The sequence below is a fragment of the Neodiprion lecontei genome, chromosome 2, assembly GCF_021901455.1.
Source record: "Neodiprion lecontei isolate iyNeoLeco1 chromosome 2, iyNeoLeco1.1, whole genome shotgun sequence".
NCBI classification, from domain to species: domain Eukaryota; kingdom Metazoa; phylum Arthropoda; class Insecta; order Hymenoptera; family Diprionidae; genus Neodiprion; species Neodiprion lecontei.
In genome coordinates, this window is record NC_060261.1 from 28642999 (window position 1) to 28662985 (window position 19987).

Consider the following 19987-nt stretch of genomic DNA (forward strand, 5'->3'; position numbering starts at 1 on the left):
GACCGTGGTTAAAACGGTGCATGACATGCGCAGAAGCAGAGAATCTCTAGCGGTTACATACTTAACTGTTCTAGAATTTTACTGTTCCAGAGCTTCTGTATGCACTCAGCATTCGTGGCTGATCAACATTACGATAAACGTTCACGACTCGTTATAAGTCTGTAGTCGACACGATACGGAATTACGGCGGGTACGTCATACTTGCGCTCTTGTGAAGTGTAAAAGTGTGCGATTTTCTACGGTATATATTCGCGACCGATACCATTGCATTGATTAAAAAAGTAAATAGTACAAGGAGGTAAGAATGTTAACTTGGGGTGCTATTACGTTACATCGTAAATGTTTATTGATTGTATTAATTTGTGGTTACATACGTCAGCGACGCATTCGCGTACATACTAAGTACGTGGGCGTAGCGTTATTGAGATTTAAGCTTTTTCTTCATATTCCGTCATATGACGATAACTGTCTCTCGTTTAAAGGAAATTTCATCAATATTCCACACTATCAAAACGTAAAGATTTCGAACTACTTTTATCATTCGGTAAAAATATTCTCGAACGAACCGATCGCTGTGACGCATCACGAATTTGATCACATATCACACACTTGCGTATGTATGTGCATTTTGTAGTTTTCTATAGGTATCATCTAACTAGGTATTTATAGTCATTACTGTTATCATCATACTCGGATTATGTACGAATATGACTCAAGGTACCTGTTTTCATGTGCAATATAATGCTATAGTGTTTTATTTACAAAGCCTCAGGGATTTTCATAAAGTTTTTCTCTACTGAACCTTCTTCGGGTGTAATATTATGAAAAGAATTTTTGTGGGATAAAGATAGCAACGCTGATCTGATCGCAGTACAGTTACAAATAATAATAAATATTAAAACAGCTTCAATCATAATGTTCAAAGCAATAATAAAAAAATATCATTCCTTAGGTTTTGATACTCATTATACTGAGATATAGGAAAATTAAGTAGGCCAATTGTAACGACCTGTGTAGAAGCTGCAGCAGTGAGACAGTTATGTCATATTCCATTGAATTATTCACATGATAAAAGTCTTTACTCCCAGTCTAACGCAAATCTTATTATGAAAGTTAACAGCATTGTTCCAAATTGTTTTAAACTTTCGAAATTCCTAACTACCAAGAAAATATTCAACGGCGGTTGAACACTTAGATACTTATTAACTCGTTGTCTTGGCGGCTACTCAGCCACGCATATGTATATCTACACCTTCAATCACGTTACTCCTACCACAATAGTAGTTTACAATTAGTAACAAGGTGTCAATATACAAAACCACAAATCATGTGAAACTCTAAATTTGGCTGAAACGAATGGGTGTAGCACTTTCAATGTAAGAAAATTTAAGAATTCGCTGCTTTTGGATCATACAAGTCTGCTAGTTAAAAGCTTTTACTGCATTGTAATTACTGACGATTTCTTGCTCTTACTGTTCCATATTAAATTTAAGATTACAAACTTTTGCTGTACGTTTGTAATACCCTGGGGCCTCAAAGTTCTTATGGTTGGACATCTATATATCTTCTATTTACACAATTATTAAATATTTCTGGAGAATAATTATATAATGTATTGCTGCCTTAGAATACAATTGAAATGAATCATTTTTTCAATCGCCATTATTACTGTATAAAGTCTTGAGTATTGTAGAAATTTTGGAATTATTGAATTTTTTAGTATTCAAAGATATGGGGGAATTTATGAGGTATAATACGTAAAGCTGTATTCTTCAATACATCTAATCATAAGCAAACCATACTCGACATGAATACCAGCACATCAGTTATTTATATTTAACCCATTAAATAAAAATATGCTTGTTATATTATTGAGATGGGACTGTTCGCTTCTGAAACTAAGTCAATGAATAAAGCTGGAACTTTCTGACAAATTTTAAAAACTGCATCGAAGTTGTACAGGAATTTGGGGAACTACAGCTTCACAGATGAAAGTATTCCCCTAAAAATCTCTCTTAAAAGTGAAACATACCTTGTGTGCTTGGACAGTTGGTCAATCTAACAGAATTTATCTTACAAGACCGATAGTTTGTCCAGAAATGACCTGTTTTTTCTTTGAATAAATCGTTTCAATGGATATTTATTAATGAAAAGGCTTTGAAAATCTCTATTGAAGATAATAATTTTTTTCCCCAAAAATTTAGAAATATTATCAAAAGTTAGGAAATTTTTTAATCAGTAAGGGAATTTTATGGCGGTTTAATGGATCGAGAGAGAATAGAGCATTTTGTTTATCATGAACCAATCGTTATGTGATTACATAAGTCTACCTATAAGACAAGAATTTTTCTCCAACAAATTAAAAAAATGAGACAGAATCGTCTGCAACCGCACGTTTTTCCATATATGTATAGTTGCATTGTTTGAAACTGTGTTAGAAACTATTCTTCCATAGTGTCTATTTGCATGGTAGTGTGACCCTACAACAAAAAAGCTGGTTAAACATTTGATTCACCGTCATTTAGCAATGCCCAACTTCCACGCAATGCATGGGAAAACAGTGTCACTGCGGCAAAGTTGGCAACAGTTACACATATTATTTTCCCCTGCACAATCTATCATTTGATGACGAAACATCAGTTTCCTCAATGACTCACGTTATCTCAATGTGATTCTTTCACTCTTATCATGCAAGTAAAGAAACCATAACTTTTTATGATAATACGACATTGCTTTTTACGTTTTGCATTTTGTCATGATACGTTTGTCATTATCGTTATTGTTCTTGTTGTTGTTTAATACATTCAAGTTTTCTAATTTGTGCAATTGCTTGGCATTTCAGAACGGTGTCATTAAAACGGAGCAAATTAAGTCATTACATACTATCTTTAATTGATATTTATGTTTTGAAGATGTACAAATCTTAAGACGCATAATACAGGACTTTCTAAAACCTGTCTATGGAAGTCAAGATATCGGCCCACGTTACTTTGTTCATTTTAATCTATTCAAATTCCAATTGAAGCTGTTTCCATCAGCATAAAAATGTGCAGAGCGAAACAAATAAAGGCACGTGTCACTTTTTCATAATTTCTCACTCCTTGCATTCAAATATCACAATGTAATCTTTTACCCTACACTCAGAGCTTCCTGACTACCAAACTTGTTGCCAATGTTTTATTCATTATTAACAATGGTACCTGCCATGGAAGGGTTCTTAACTCCCTGCTACTTAAAATAAATATCGTATCGAGAGATGCTCATCGATTAAAAACTGCGATTTTAAAAGGAAATATTACTCGAATTAAATATAGTTCATCTTCCAAAACACAATGGTTTTCTTTATATGCACACCAGAAAAATCGTTTTTCAAATAAAGGAAGCCACAAAATTTTCGTTAGCAAATTATGATACGTCTTCAAAAAGTAAAGTCAATTATTAGAAACGGTACCTTGTGATCTAAAATATGAAACTGACATGAGAATGAATTTTAATGTGATTCCGGCGTATGATGAAATGGCACGTTACATTGCGGTCCATGGTCTGCATGATTTCATTACAGATGAAGAAAATTGGATAAATTGAAATATTTTTCACAGCTTTTCAACTCAAGAGACTACAATAATGAAATATTCATTAAGATTAAAACATTCCAGCCCAGTTTAAGGATAAATTAGCCCCATTGTCTGAATGGCAAATAAAATGTTAGGAAAGGAAAACAAACACCAGTTAACAAATTAAATAACCCAAGCCAAGTTATTAACAATTTGGGCAAAAGTTTTATAATTAGAATGCTCGAGTGAACTTTGGTTTAAAAATTTCACTTTTTGGGTTCATAAATTTATTGCAGTAAGCTTCTGAAGAAGATATAAACTTGAAAAGTTCGGTAAATGGAAACGTCACTTTACCAAATTTGTTCTCTTTCACATAGTAGCCTTTTTCTGATGGAAGATTGAACCAGCATGTTTCTGTTTACTGTTCGGTTAGCTGAAATTTTAACTTCGTAGCTGTCTGGATGTGTCAAGATTTACTAAAATCAGATTGATCTACGAGAAGAATTAGATACCATCAATACTAGTGTATAGAAATCTTCTAATCCATCGATTTTCAGTTATTTCGGTTATCGTAATTTTTATTTTTTTAACTCATTTTGTTCTTCAATGACGATCAGGTGGTAATATCAGGTATTTTCTTTTCAGCTATAAGAGTTCGATACGATGTCAACGTGGCAGCAAACACCTGGGACTGGATACTATCCAGGACAACAAGGTTTTAATCCCAGAAAATTTTTCTCCCTCCATGACATTAACAGTCTATATTTTCATTAACTGCAATACCACAAACTGTACCACGCATAAATATGATATGAATGTAAAATCTTTTCCTCACCTAATTTATCACCACTACCACTTACTGTGCTCCTGCAAGGAAAATACCGCTATACTACTAAAAGCATGGTTACTAAGTAAAACATTTATTGGAAACATGTGAATGTTACTCTTTAAATAAAAGATATGATGTCTGATTAGTGTGAAAGAAACTGTATAATCTTGTAAAGATATGAATGTTTGTTTTCGATTTATCAAGTATAAGTGATATCTGACTCTCAACTACGCTATTTGGCTTTTATATCGTTCCCAATATTATATGAAAATATGCTATATTACAGAAAGACATATAAGACATGGTATCTACGTGAAAACATCCATTCTGCATTGCAGATGTCATGTATGGCTGTTTACCCAAAACCTTTCTGTTTTTCCAATCCCATTGTAGTGTGGATATCGAAAAATGCACAAGCTAATTAGCTCTACTCTATGCATGAACGTAACTAATCAAATGTGTTGTGCTTAATTCTGTACTGCAGGTGAATTGGCTTGACGTAGATAATTTTTTGTATGACTATGTGTTATTACAAATACCTTATCAAAACGTAGATGTTTGCATTGTGCAACATGTTATTTCGACATGTTTCTAGAATGGAATCGTCTTGATGCAAAATCAGCCATGTCATTGGAAACGATTTTGTGGAACTTACCTGAAACAGATATTTCTTGATAATTATGGACAAAGGTACTTCATCATTAATCATCAATAAAAACACTTAAATTCGATATATCATTCAAATTAGCCAGAACACAATTACTTCTGCAAAATATTTATCAATTTTTAGTATGTTTGCTTCAAAGCACTTTTAAATTTGAATTACTTAACCAGGGTGGCAGCAGACCGGGACAACTGGGAATAGTCAGGTAATTTCATTTACTGGGAAAATTCCGGGAAAAGTCAGGGAATGGACTATATAGAAAAACGTATTTTTTTTATAAATTGTCTTCAAACTTCAAGCATGTTTCGTAAATTTAGCTGATCTCGCTTTCAGAAATCGTATAGTGTAATTTCTACACACCCTTGCTCCTCCTCCTCCTCCTTCTCCGCCAACTTCTGCTTGCTGGAGATTTTGGTCATAAAACCCACCCAGCATTACCTAAGTTTTGGGAAAAGTCAGGGAATTTTATTTTAGAAAAATTGTTGCCACCCTGTTTACGATACATCGTTTGTTCTATCTTAACTCAATACGCCCTGTTCAAAATTCAGGAAACACAGTCAAAAATTCTCCTGGAGAATAAATCTTTGAAATACCGAACATATCGTCCTAAATACTCGGAGGTTTGACATTTGTAAAATATTTTCCATTATTCTTTATATACGGTCTTTTTAAAAAATTATGAAGTTTAGTGAGCATGCTTGTGAAAAATCAAATTGAAGTTGGTAAAGTTTTTGTAACGATTCATGCTGAGGAAAAATAGTTATTTCGCTAATTTGGAATTGTCTGAAATACAGTAGACCGTAATAAAATACAACAGACTCATATTTCGAAATCTTAGTTCCTTCAAAATCATTGTAAAATTAAGAAAATAGTGATTCTTATCAAATGTTTCGTTACGATGACGTTACTAACTTCAACTTCCTTGCAAAAACAAAATTGACTTCCATCGAATTGTTTTTCTCCACAAAGAAATTTGAAAAATTATTTACATTAAACTTAACATTTGCAGTGCTTGATCAAGTGCATGTATGACCTGGCTGGTTTTGTAATAAATTAAAATTTTTAAAAGGTCCAGTTTAATTTCAAATATCTGTAGACAGAATAACGGATTTAAAATGTACATGTTTTATGGCTTGACTTAGTTAAATTTTATTTAAATCACACAATCTCTGAATTTCATTTCTTCTGAGAATAGCAAAGTACAGAAAGATTTGCTAACAATATTCATTGCAATTAGCTGATGATACATTTAATTCTAGGACCAAATACTGGATATCCATCTCAAAACCCAGGATATCCACCTCAAAATCCTGGATATCCTCCTAGTCAAGGATACCCACCACCACAAGACGGCTATAATCCAGGATATCCACCTGCCTATCCAGGAGGGAACCCACCAGGTATATTTAATAGGGTTAAAAAAAAAAAAATTGAACAGCAACAAGTCTTTCATTCAAGTTTAGCGGACCAGATTTTTACTAGTATTTGATTACTCACTCTCTGGGTTTGAAGTAATATAATGTCTATCGCAACGATTTTCTAAAATCTGCATAATTTATTTTCCAACTTGAAGCTGCCGGTTTTGTACCACCAATGAATCCACCGTACGGTCAAGTACCACCAAATTCTGGGACACCGTTTACTCCGCCACCCATGCAGGCGGGTATGTACGGCACAAGTTATGCTGAAGACCCCATGCAGGATGAAATCAAAGGATTTGATTTTAGCGAACAATCTATAAGACGTGGATTCATCAGGTTTGTTCAAAGATTTTTAATTGTCAATTTCATATCACCTTTATGTTACACTATAGTTAAATGAATATAATGAAGACGAAATTAATCATCTACTGTTTCACTTTTTATTAACATGAATGTCAACTGTTATAAAGCGATGACTACATAAATGGTTTTTTTTTTTCTTTCAGAAAAGTATATGCAATATTAATGGTCCAACTTCTTATCACCATTGGATTTATCGCTCTGTTCCTTTTCCATCCTGGTACTAAGCACTGGTTCAGCCGACATACATATGTATTCTATATAGCGTTGATTGCCACATTTGTTTTACTAATTGCAATGAGTTGCTGTTCGAACTTGAGGCGCCAGGCTCCAATGAACTACATATTTCTACTTTTGTTCACTGTTGCCGAGGGAATAGTTTTGGGTGCTGCATCATCCACATACCAAGTTGACGCGGTAAGTTAATTGCAGGCCTGTAGAGAATTTAGTGGAAAAAGCCATTTTTAAAACTAATTGTTAATGCTCTGTACTTCGATACCTTTTTAAACAGTGGTAACATTTGAGCCGAATATTTTTTTTTTCTACGTTACTGAAACTATTACCCTTGATTTTCGTGGTTTTCAATAGCAGCTTATCAAATATTTTAATTTAATTTGAGTAATTCTCGGTACCTAGATAAGTTACGATTTTATCTGTTGCAAAATTAATTCATTCAATGTGAAATTTTATTCTATGCATGTATTTTTCCTAATGATTACAGGTTTTGATGGCAGCCGGTATAACAGCAGTCGTTTGTTTTGCCTTGACAATTTTTGCTTTCCAAACAAAATGGGATTTCACCTTGCTCAGCGGAGTTCTCTTCGTTGCCGTAATAATTCTGTTAGTATTTTCGATAGCTGCATTCTTCGTCAAAGGCAAAATCTTCACTCTAATTTACGCCTCATTGGGTGCGCTTATTTTCTCTGTGTATCTTGTTTTTGATACGCAATTGATGATGGGTGGCAAACACAAGTATTCCATTTCCCCTGAGGAATATATTTTCGCTGCTCTGAACCTGTATCTTGACATTGTTAACATCTTTATTTACATTCTAACTATCATAGCCGCTTCTCGTGATTAGTTTAAAATAACATGATTCCTAATATTTGCAAACTCGGATTTCGACTTAAAAGGAGTTCATAATACTTTGATAATAAATCGCGTTTTGATAACTGCTGCAACGTGTTATGCACATAGCAAAGATTGTGTATTTTTATAAATACACGTCAACAGTTCCGTAAGCATGTCTGCAAAACAAGGATTGAGTGAGCTAAATAAAGCATGGATGTCGTTGTTGAACCTTATTATTTTACCAGTCTGTTATTGTTCTTACATGAATAAATTCTAAAAAAATACATATTTTGATAATTTATAAGCGAATGCTGACGTATGTATGTAACCCAAGTCAGCGTAAAGAAGTGCTTATTGCGCGAGTCGAAATAACCTATATGGTCAATTTCATTTTAATCGATCCTGTATTCTACTGTGTTTGCTAATTATCCTGAATTTTTGTTGTTACATCTTGTCGGGTCAATGCGATTGTTCGCCTTGTCTCACGTGACATTATTGCCAAACGATTAGTGTTAAATTCGTTGGTTGATGGCAGGGTGATTACATTCCTTTTAATTTTCGTTATTAAAGAATGGCCGATCATTCAATTTGTTGATAATGTTTAATATTAGTTTTGCCCTTTTTCAACCAATCATTCGCAATTAATTAGTTGGGTCAGGGCCGCACCTTCATTTCGTTTGGCTCGGCTATTAAGAGTATTTTTTTTTTTTTGTTGGGGGAAGGGGGTTTTTCTAGCATGGTGTCCGGTGTTTCTGAAAGTCCTTGAGGTCCTAGAGATATCCTTGAATTTTTCTTGTGTCCTAGAAATATTCTATATTTAAGGTTTGCTGCGAATGATATATTTATTTGTGTTCACTGAGTAAATGTTTTTAAAAAGTGGATTCTTGCCTCGAATCGCGTTTTTCGTTTTTCCTTACTAACATGTGTAGTAGAAATAACGTACATCTTGTACGTTGCGCCGATTATGTACAGTGCCTTCTGCACTCTGCATTCGCTGTAATTCTACTTTTCCTCAGTGTCTTGGAATTTGTTACGGATATTTTACCGGACACCATGTCTAGGAATCGATTAGTTACCATTACCCATTTTCATTTGAAATTGCATACGTGGAATAAGGCATACAAATAACTTTTCTATTTTTTCATTTCCTTCTCTTTGACATAGACTTTCTTCTTATCAGTTTAGGTTTAAATATAAACTAGTGTAAACTTCAGATTGAGTTTCAGCAGAGTTTATAATTGGATCTTTATATTTAAGAAAACCTTTGGCAATGTAAAATTGAAAATGTTATATTTATATATTTATGTATTTCAGTAATGAGTGAGGTACTTTTGAATAATACAGCTATGTAAGTTGCAGATGTAAGGTAGCGTATACTTATTACTTGGTTTTCACAACCTTTTCACATATTCTTATGAAGTAAGCATATGTAGTAATTTAATGTAAATGATTTTCATCGATGTTTGTAACTTGGACTAATGTATTAATCGATCTGGTGTCCAATCGTATTATTGAATAGCATAGGTGATTATAATAAACGAAAAAGTTAGATATACATATGTCAAACTTCGTAATTTCGTTTTGAATAGTCCGTAACCTTTTTAACCACAAAGTTGAATTGTAGAATGGAACTTGGGTGGAACTGAGAAGAGCAGCAAGTTTTTAGCAATCTAAGAGCATATTTTTCGTTGGTCAGCATTTTGCTGTCTGTCTCAGTTGTTAAAAACACATGATAACACCTAATTTTCTACAATATTATTCATCAGAAACAAGGGCCTGCATTCAATTAAGCTGCAAGGGCGGACACCCTGTGCCTGAAAAAATCTAATATCTTCCTATTTGGGTAACGTTAAGCGATTGACTTGGAGTCTTCATTCGCTTCCACAGATTATATGTATAGTGACCATTGAAACGATTTGATAAATTTCCATCCTAGACCGCTATTGTATTTTCTTTAATAGAAATAACACGTACGTGACGTTTAGGGAATCTATTCTGTTCTACCTGTATTATAAGTTTCTTGCAGCTTTTCTTTTTCGCGAATTTTTGGCCAGTCAGCAATTTCCACACAACCGGTAGAATTGACAACAAACTTTCAGGAAACCACCATCATTGCCTCCATGAACAGGGAAAATTTTCATTTTCTCGAAACCGTGCACTGTTTTGCAAGGAATAACAGCGATGCGCAGGTAAAATTTATCGAATTGAACCATTGAATACTATTTTGCTGAAAATGTAAGTGCGCACGATAGCCAGAGACCTGGAAACACGGTTACATAAATACTGCTTATAAAAACCGCGCTCTTCCTCAAAATCAGTGTTTTTGATCACAATTGCGTGTAAAATGGGGCTGTCGAGCCCATTTTTGTGTGTGAGGTATCTGGACTTTGATATTTGGAGATACGTACGTCAACGTCGAAATCGACTAAGACACACCCCGTTAACATAAATTTTCATTTGAAAAACTGAACAAGCATGAACAAATCTAGATTTTCACCGATTACTTTTGAGTTTGAACTGATAAAACAGCTTTGCCAACATGAATTTTGTTGATAGAAATTCGTAACGTTATTTGTTAAGAAAATGCTAAGGAAGATTTAGCGCCTCTAGAGGACACACAAACTGAAAGTGAACGACAGAAGAGAATTGATAGCACAGAACTAGCTATCTTATTCGTATTACACATTCGCAATGTTATTAACACCTGTGTTATTGTCATTAACACCATTATACAATTATAAATTAGTAATTCCTTCGAAATATTCATTTTGTATTAAGCAACAGTATTTTCATTTTAATAATAATGAGTCCGATTCCGGATTAGTTTAAAAAATGAAATTATTAATCACGACATACTGGGAAAACAATAAAGACAATCATTCAAACTATTTAAGACATTTTTTTTAACACTAATATTTACAGCAATATAATAAAGCTATGGAGTTTCGAATTTCAATTTACACGGGGAATTAGTGTAAACGGATTTCTTATAAATTAAGCGCTGTGAGCATAAAAGTATTAAATTGTTTATTATAGGTACATATTTAATAGTCACTGTGTTTTTACACTAATACAAGATCATACTAAAAGTTATGAAAATTGCTGTTGATCATGTTCAGTGATAACTCATTTATGAACATCGTAATCGTTGCAGTCTGAGATTGAATAGTAATGTTGAATATTACTTGGTTGTTTTTTTTTTTTAGCTACAGCAGCTGCAAGATGATCTATCATATAATCCATCCGTATCTCACCACAAAAAGATTTGCCATTATTGAATTCAGAAAAGTATGTATGTACATTTACACTAATGTAAGTCTTCGTTCAGTATAATAAGTATAACCATTTACAGAGCAGGGAATACATGATGTCCGAACAAGATTTTTCTATAATAACGTCAGAGTGCACGTATTTCGATAAAATTGTGTTGAATTTTTGAACGTGAAGTTCAAAACGAAATTTGTGTAATGTCGCGAACTGTTATACTGTAATTACTATTTTATCATAATTTCATTGATATTCACAATTATTTCGCTGAGCTGCAAGGAGAGGGCTCGATTACTTACCGAATACAACTTAATTCAGCTCACACCTATTATTCATATGAAAATTGATCGTTATAAATATTTACTCTCGCCCCGAGAGAACCGGTCATTCAGTAGTTGGGCTTTTTTCAATATTGATTTCTTCTGTGCTTCATCAAATCGGTTTGCCTGCAGATCTATGTCTCGATCAAAAGGTCTCCTTGTCGGTTTTGCTGCCTCCTTAGCTTGCTTCTCTTCTTTCTGTTCAGCACAAAGTTAAAGAATCACGATAACAGGGTGGCAACAGAAATCAAAGTACAAAATTTGCTGATATTTCCCTGGTTTCCAGAGCCTGTAATCCCAAAGTTGCCTGCCATTTTTCAGCATTATTACCTACTATCATACTTCAGAAATAGTCATATAAATGCTGTGTAAAGTAACTTGTAGAAAATGGTGCATTAAAGTTAAACACGAGGCTGAAACTAGCGGCCAGAATTATCAGTCAAACGTTCTAATGTTCATTTGAATAAGGTAGTGAAGTTCCAAATCAAAATTTTGTGAAATATCTTGAACCCCCAGTACTTTTGTAGAATTACCAGGATAAGACTGAGCTGCATTTTTCTATTTCCAAAAAGATTAACACGTTTTGCCTAACTCTGGCTGCTAGATTCAGCTTCATAAATTAAACAAACGTTACATGAAAGTGAAAATCGAAAAATGACTCGTTCTATCTTAATTCATTTGTTTGATTTCCAGAGCCCAAAAATTCCCTGATTTCCCTGATTCATTGGATCGATCGTCAACCGGGGTAATTACTAATTTGCATATGAAATGTCAACTGACTTCGTATTTTAGAAGTCGGAATTTTTCACCTTGTAATATCATGTTCTGAAATATTTTTTTGCTGCATACAATATTTAGAAATTTTAGAATAATCTGTGAAAATTGAATTGCAGACATAATTCATACTGTGATTGCAATTTTACAAGATATAACAAATTTCCTTTAATCTGTCTGGATTATTTTACCTTTTTCTTCTTGTGAAGTTTTTTCTTATGAATTTCCAGAAGAGATTCTTTTCGTTTCTTTGATGCATGTTTTTTTGCCATTTCTTCCATTGCCTTGTCACGCTGTTGAATCGCCAATTTCTGTGATTCCCTTGCTGGATCAGCTACTTTTGTTTTGCCTAGTACCTAATTATAAAAAAAAAATTATCTATTTAATAAGGCAGTACATCATTTTTATTGCAAAAATATCCCAATTGGTTTTAGACAAGCAATAAAAAAGAATGGTAGCTTTTAATTATATGGTGACTACTGCCAGGAAAAACCGTGAAATGTCAGAACAAAAATTGGTCCCGGAATTTCAAACTTGGTCAGGGAAAAAAATAGATGACCAAACATTTAGTAAATGGTTGGAAAAGAAATTGGAGAACTCTCATTTAGTTACTGAAAAAAAATGTCTGTTAACCACATCCAACAGAAGTGAAATTTTTTCGGTATTTTAAACAGTACCGCGCCAGCATACGTAATACGCAGACAATATACATATGGATATACTAGGATGGTGCTTATTGAGAATGTTGACGAAGTTTTTCTGGGCTGCCCCCCAAATCGACTCGAAGTAATACAAAAAGAATTTCTCTATTTTTTCAGATTTTTATCTCAACTCTAATCTCTCCCACCAAGAGGTGGATTCAAGATATACGTGCTTCGGCCACATTCTCAGTATATATTTTATTGAAAGAGTAACAACTTTTTTTTTTTAATCTGTAACTGCGAGATTTTAGTAGGCATGGGTGCTATTGCTGAAAAAAATTCACATTATCGTACCAGTAATCTAGACGAATTGGGCACCTACTAAATGAAAAACAACGTCAGATTTAGAGAGTGTGCAATTCTTTTAAATTGCCTCGTATTATAATGTATAATCATTATCAGATAGTAGCACCAATGCCCACTAAAATCTGACAGTTAAAGTTTTTTTTTTGAAAATTATTACTCTTACAATAAAATACATGCTGAGAATGTGGCCGAAACACGTGTATTTTAAATGGGGAAATCCACTGCCTTGGTGGGAGGAGTTAGAATTGAGATAAGAATTTCAAAAAATCTGAGAATTATTTTCGAATTACTTAAAGCCGATCGGGGGGGGGGGGGGGGGGGGGGGCAGAGTTCGTCCAAGCTCGAAATTAAGGACCACTCTAATATATGTATATTTAGATGTGTTAACATGTAATTTGTTTTGCCATTATTGAGTTCCTTAATGAATTTACATTGAAATGAAATGAAGAATCGGGTGTATTATAATTGGAGATTCATAGTGCTATTGAAAATAATAAGAACTTCAATCAAGGTAAATTGGAAACTGATCAGGGAATTATATTTCCGAAAAAAAGTGGTTAGCATGAATTATTAAAAATCGTTTGTTGCAATATTATTAAAGTGAAAATCTTGCAGTGTTGAATAGTATTATGCAGCATCGGATGTGTGCGAAGTTGTATGCGTTTAACAACATGCAGTATAAGAATTTCGGTTGTAGACTATCACTGCTTATAGTACATAAGTTTAGTAAAATATTACCTTTTCTTCTTTTTTTCTGGCTTTGTCTGCAGGAGTGTCGGTCCAGCTAGATCTATCAGACATATCTGGTCCAGCTTTATTTCTGAATTGACGTTTACCAAGCCCAAGATTCGCAGCTTGCACCGATGGTAGCTCCAGCATCCATTCTTCGCGTTTCTCGACAACAGAGTCCTGCATTTAGCAATAAGCCAATTTTCATCAATCAATACAGGTGAAATAATAATGTGAAGGGATAGCGAATTTCTTCCACTTTTCAGAAAATAAAAAAACTGTACACGTGTTCACAGTTTAAATCAAATGAAATTTTCGAGTGAATAATCAATAGAACTGAGAACATTGCGCTCTTAATATGATACTTGTCTCATACCTGGTCAGCAAGTTTGCTCTTCATTCGTCTTGCACGATCTTCCAACTGCCGTTGAATGTAATTGTCGATTGCTGCCGGATGATCAGCTGGCATGGGTCCAAGAACTTCATCTTCTGAATCAGAGCATGATTTCTCAAGAGTGTGATCTATCACTTTGTTCATCAAATACGGAGGCAGTGTCGGACCAAACACAGATGACCTTGATGAGATGGTGGGATGTTGGGGTGACGTCGACTGTTCATCTGATGATGTTGAAGAGTTCAGCGCATAATCTTGCTGAAAGCCAGGCGGCAAACTTGGCCCGATTACTTCGGTTGGTTTGATCTCGTCTTTGACTTTGGCTGCATCGTTCAGCAAACTTGGACCGCATGTTGCTTGTGATCGGGATTTCGGTAATTCAGAATTGAGTCTGAAAGCTGGAGGTAGACTAGGGCCAATGATAGCATCCCTCGGTTCATTAGTATTATTACCAAATGTAACTGGGGAGCTGGAGTCTTTAGGCAAAAAGTCATCGCAGTTTCCACTATCAGATTTTGTTTCCGTGGAAAAACTTGTTGCTGACAAACTTCGAGACATTTCATTCGGAAAACTCCTGTACCCGGCTTTGTGGCAAGGAGCAACTTCACTGAAGATATTTTGTTTTCTAACGACTGTATCTACTTCGCCACTACGAATTTTAGGGTGAGAGGGAAGATCTTGACGATATTTTGGAGGCAACACTGGCCCATATATTTCATTATCTACAATTTGTCCTCGATAATCTTCGTCGGTTTTATTAATTGATAACGATTCTTTACGCCGACTTGACTTTTTTGTATTATTTGAGCTGGGTAAGCTCAGGCTATGTAGTTGTAAGCAGTTGAGTTTACGCGAATCTTGATCCCCTTTTTCTTCGAGCTTATATCCATCTTCTTCCGAATCTTGTTCCTTGCTCCAATCTTTGCTATTTTCGTCGTCTCTTTTATGGCTTCTGCGAAGATCCCGAACCGCAGACACAGATACCTCGGGACCTAGTAAGAAATCTGAAACGGCACTAGGGTTATTATTACTTGGAGCTAGTGGCGTGATGTTGTCGTTCCTTGGATTTACCTTGTATATCTCCTCCAAACGGTGTGTATTCAACGCCGCTTGCTTCTTCACCAAACGTTCGTACTGTCGTCGAGATACTCTTTTTTTGATTTTTGGTCCATAGTAATGAGGTGCTAAAATTTCTCCTCTGATGATCGGCCCTTTGACTGCTGAAGACTTGGCATCTGATGAGTCTGGGGATGTTCCTTCCGTGTCCGATATTATATCAAAATCAGACAGGTTCATTTCTCGGCAATCTTCCAAGGCATCGAGGGACATAACAGGACCAACGTCCGGATCTAATGCACCTAAATCGGACTCGCTGTCGCTTCCAATTTGTTCCAGTATTTTGCTCGGCGAGTGATTATCGCGCTTGAGACTTTTTTTTTCCGACGTTTCCTTGGAGCATTGTTTTCGAGGTGGATTTTTGGCTTTTGTCCTTTCATCATCCATCGGTTTAGTTTTATCCCTATTGTTTGACCTGTCTCTACTATCGTGTTTTTCCCGTGATCTGTGGCTGTGCTTTGCTGTCATTAATCTGTCGTGACTTGGATCACGTGATCGTTTTGGCACGCGACCCTTATCGCGCAAATAGTCTTTGAAGTTCTTTTCATCCTGATCTCTGGGGTCTTTAGTTTCTTTCACTCTCACATCTTTTGGAGCGCGTATACCGGTATTTTTCAAGTCTCTCGATCTCGAATCTTTAACGTTTCTGTGATCTTTGCTATTGGATAAATTTCTAACGGAATCTTTACCATCTCGGTGATTTGAATTTTTGGAATCACCGCAGCGTTTCTCACCCTCCAGTAAAGTCTTCAAGTCTGGTAATTCTTTAATATTTCCTTTGCTATTATGCCTCGAATCTTTATTGTTACTTTTATCGTGTTTAGTATCCCTTAATGAATCTCGGTCCCTAGAATTTTTCCGCCTAACTCGATCGTTGGCTTCCTTACGATCACGATCCTGTTTCATTTTACCAGCATCACTTCTATTGTGACTGCTTCTTTCCATAGATCTTGATCTGTACTTGGAACCTTTAGACACTGGCGATCTTCTTTTGTTTTCACTGTGCAGTCTTAAAATATCATCCTTTCTAGTAGCTTCAAAACGAAAACGTCTTCCATCGTCACTATCCTGAGATTCCGAGTCGGAGTCAATCGTTGTCATTTTCAATATTTTTTCCTGAAAGTCAATTATTTTGATAGATAAAAGTATATTTACAATAAAATTTTACTGGATTTGAATTCATATTTATATTTCAACTTAAAAACTGCCAGAGTTCTTAGTTATACCCTGATTAAATATTTCGGTATCATGAAGTCAAAAAAAAATTCACATTTTCTCAATCGACTATAAGCGCAATAAGAAGTTGAAAAGATTAGAAGAGCACAGCTATGTCAAAATTTGCATATTCTTTCAAACTGTACTATACATTTAAAAATTTAAGTATGCTTTCAGTTTTACAAAACTTCGAATGCTGAATTTTGGTTTATCTTTGGCATAGCTCTCTGATATAAAATGTGTGATATATGCAGCTAGAAATAATGGAAGGTAATGACAGTGCTGAATAACAAATATCCATTGATGCATAAGATTTAAGCATTTTATTTGACAATGCAGAAGCTAGAAAACCCCAAGATAAAACACAGACTTAAATCCAAAGGAGGAATAATTTCACTGAATTCTTCTAGCGGAATCTTTTGTTTCTTCATTTTTGAAAGGCGTCTTCTTCTCGAGGGTGGATCGTGTAAGGCTGGCATTTACTTCTGGAGTCGTCTTCTCACTTGATTCCTGAGCTCGCATCATCTTGACCACCTTGGCTGCCCCGTATTTAACAGACTTAACAATGCCGACAGTAAAAATCCCTTTCAAGCTTTGCGAGACGCTAGACTTCCACACAATATCCTTAAGGCATGCTTCCAGAATTTCACTACACTCCGGATCATGAGCAATGGCACGCAAGCAGTCCTCTGTGTCTCTGGATCTAGGGCCCTGAGACCACGATCTCACTAACTTGACCTGTGGCATGCGTGGCAAATGATTCAAATGATGAATCCGGGCAAAAGGGCTGGTGTCCTGATGACACATGACGGCGGGCTCGTCTGACTTTGGGATTTCAACATACCGATCAAAGTGCTTAAGAACGGGATTGTAGAGAGATCTAAAATTCTGTATCTGGGGTAGAACGATATTGTGGACTTTATTCTTGTCTTCGCCAAAGGTCATTCTGAAGTCTCCGTTGTAGGAAAGGTTGGCAATCGTCTTGTAGAAATCAGGTTCCGTAAAATGCTCGGGGAGTAGAATTAGCGTGGCATGGACAGCAGAGTGTAGATTCTGTATCAGTGCTCGTCGTAGAGGGGATTCTTCTTCCTCAGGTTTAACCAAGACCTGAACAGGCTTGTGAAGTCTTCCTGCTAGGTAGAGAACGTTCCAATCTAAGAGATCCTCGATCAAAGCGGTGTCAGAAGTTACTCCATATTTAATCAGTCTGCCCTCTTTGCTCCTGACCAATGTATTATAAAATATGTGAGCTCCCCATTTTTCTTGAATCTTGGCAACGCTGTTAGGACCCAAAGAACGCATCAACTGAGCGTAGTGTTCAGGATTTAGCAGCATGTTCTCCTTGTGCCAACGGCTTGGATCGCTTACAACAAATACGAGATCCAGCATATTCTTGGATAGATCACTGCTCTGCTGCTTCATCACTCCCGAACCGTAAGCAAAGCAGAATTTCATGTTACCCGGAAATTCGGTAAGGATTTTCGCGTATTGAGAAACAAGCGTGGCTTTATTCATGCTTCGTTTTTTAGCTCTCTTCTCTTGGCTACTTCGCGAATGTTTTATCAGCCTGTTTTATTTAGCAAATGCTTGGCGACGCAACGTCGCAAGAGATTCCCGAAACTTTTCGGTCGTCACTGATGCAGAATTTCTACGCAGTGTTCGGAACAATGTTTTAAAAAGAGACGTCAATGCTGTTTGCGTGTTTATTGTCAACAGTTTTTGCTAAATGCAACAATTTTCATCATGTATGTTCGTTGGAAATGGGAGAGATCTGCCATGCAACGCCTTTAACGCAAAGACTGGTCACTGGGACTAACCTATAAACTAGCTCCGTGATCGTGTCGTAACGAGTAGGTTATACTTACGAGAATTGATGCGCCGTTTTAAAGTTGATGGCTGGATGCTGGACGATAAGTAATTGATCTCGTGGCGTACGGATTCTATTCATGCTACCTAACGTAGCTTTCACAGTACATATTGCGAATTTTCGTAAGCAAATAAGGACGGAAAAGTGTGCGCAAGAAAATGGATTTTGTGCAGTACTGAAAAACAATGCATATGGTAGAAATCAACCGTGCCCAAGAAACATGAGTATTTTCTCGATTAACGAATGGCGGTAGCGGAACTGTTCCAAAAATTTTCCGTGTTTGAACCGCTCGAAATTATCTCGTCGTTGAACAATTCCCACTATTATTATCCCCCCGGAAGAAGATATCATTAAGATTCTGCGGATCTATGGCAATCGAGAACCTATGCCACGCGAACGATGAATAAACTACTGCGTGAACTGGGAAAACGTGGTGAAATTGAGATCTGTATGGCGCGCGTGAGGCCTGTTATAAACGATCGTGGGCGGAAATAGATGCTCGCTCTTGTAGATACATACGTAATCAAACAAATCTATTCCGTAAAGAACCGAGTGATCCTTAATTATTTACTATGCTTTGAATGTACTTAAATATTACCTAAATATCACAATTTTCAACATTATATTTTTGCGTATATTTCGATACTTTAAAATCAAAAGGCACAAGTTAGCCACTAGGCATTCGGGCCTATCGACACGAGACTTTATACTTTTACACATGTTCCCTACACACGCTATTGTGCATAACTTTCATGTACGGTTTAATAAGCTGTGTGTTGCGTAAACGGTGCACTTTATTTTATTAAATAAAATCATAAAAACTGTACCAGTTATACACATTAATGGTACAGGGACAGTGCGTAAACGTAGCAAATGATTATTTCTTGCCATGTTTAGCACAATATATGCACGTTACACGGTTTAATATAATACTAGAAAGTGCGTCAAACCCCTAGGGAATTTCACAATCTGAAGATGATCTAAGCTGTGATTCTTTTAAGAATCAATCTTTACGATGTTAGATTAATCGATTATTATCTGAATTTTCAAAGTTTCGATTATTATTGAATCGATTCGTTTTCTATACGAAACGATTAGTTAAGAACAACTTTCTATACAAATGCAATGTTGAATCTACTTTGTATTTTATACTGAGATGAAATATTCTAATAAATAACCACTGTCTCTCATAATTCTTAAAATGAAGTCATTTACTTTTCCTGTTATCTGATTACGTGTAAAAGGTAATAGAAAACTTCAAAAATACCGCTTGTTTGCTGCCAACAATAGTACACTGAATAATATGTATATACAAATGATTTCTTCTAGTTAAAGCTGTATCTGATCTTTCTGGGTTTTAACCAAAGTTCATACGTTATTTTATACCGTGTAAATACTA

General features: G+C 35.5%; 3 protein-coding genes across 8 annotated transcripts; 1 reads left to right on the forward strand and 2 right to left on the reverse strand.

Annotated features, from left to right (window-relative positions):
- The first annotated feature begins 47 nt into the window (after positions 1-47).
- On the forward strand, positions 48-9454 carry LOC107225822 (protein lifeguard 1). 6 transcript variants are annotated; one of them, XM_015666411.2, is made up of 6 exons: positions 48-186; positions 4200-4269; positions 6307-6447; positions 6621-6804; positions 6975-7245; positions 7550-9454. In XM_015666411.2, exons 2-6 carry the CDS (start codon positions 4218-4220, stop codon positions 7907-7909), a joined length of 1008 nt encoding a protein of 335 aa, XP_015521897.1. In that variant the 5' UTR covers positions 48-186; positions 4200-4217; the 3' UTR covers positions 7910-9454. The 6 variants fall into 6 exon arrangements, with proteins under 6 accessions (XP_015521897.1, XP_046588141.1, XP_046588140.1 ...); XM_046732185.1 differs by having other exon boundaries at positions 58-190; XM_046732184.1 differs by having other exon boundaries at positions 95-281.
- LOC107225823 lies at positions 8620-19030 on the reverse strand. The gene is made up of 5 exons (XM_015666413.2): positions 18587-19030; positions 14373-16622; positions 14006-14176; positions 12452-12616; positions 8620-11684 (listed from the first exon to the last, which is right to left on the reverse strand). Exons 2-5 carry the CDS (start codon positions 16605-16607, stop codon positions 11517-11519), a joined length of 2739 nt encoding a protein of 912 aa, XP_015521899.1. The 5' UTR covers positions 16608-16622; positions 18587-19030; the 3' UTR covers positions 8620-11516.
- On the reverse strand, positions 10136-18574 carry LOC107225824 (phosphatidate cytidylyltransferase, mitochondrial). Its single transcript, XM_015666414.2, has 2 exons — positions 17073-18574; positions 10136-10206 (listed from the first exon to the last, which is right to left on the reverse strand). Exon 1 carries the CDS (start codon positions 18234-18236, stop codon positions 17115-17117), a length of 1122 nt encoding a protein of 373 aa, XP_015521900.1. The 5' UTR covers positions 18237-18574; the 3' UTR covers positions 10136-10206; positions 17073-17114.
- Positions 19031-19987: the final 957 nt, after the last annotated feature.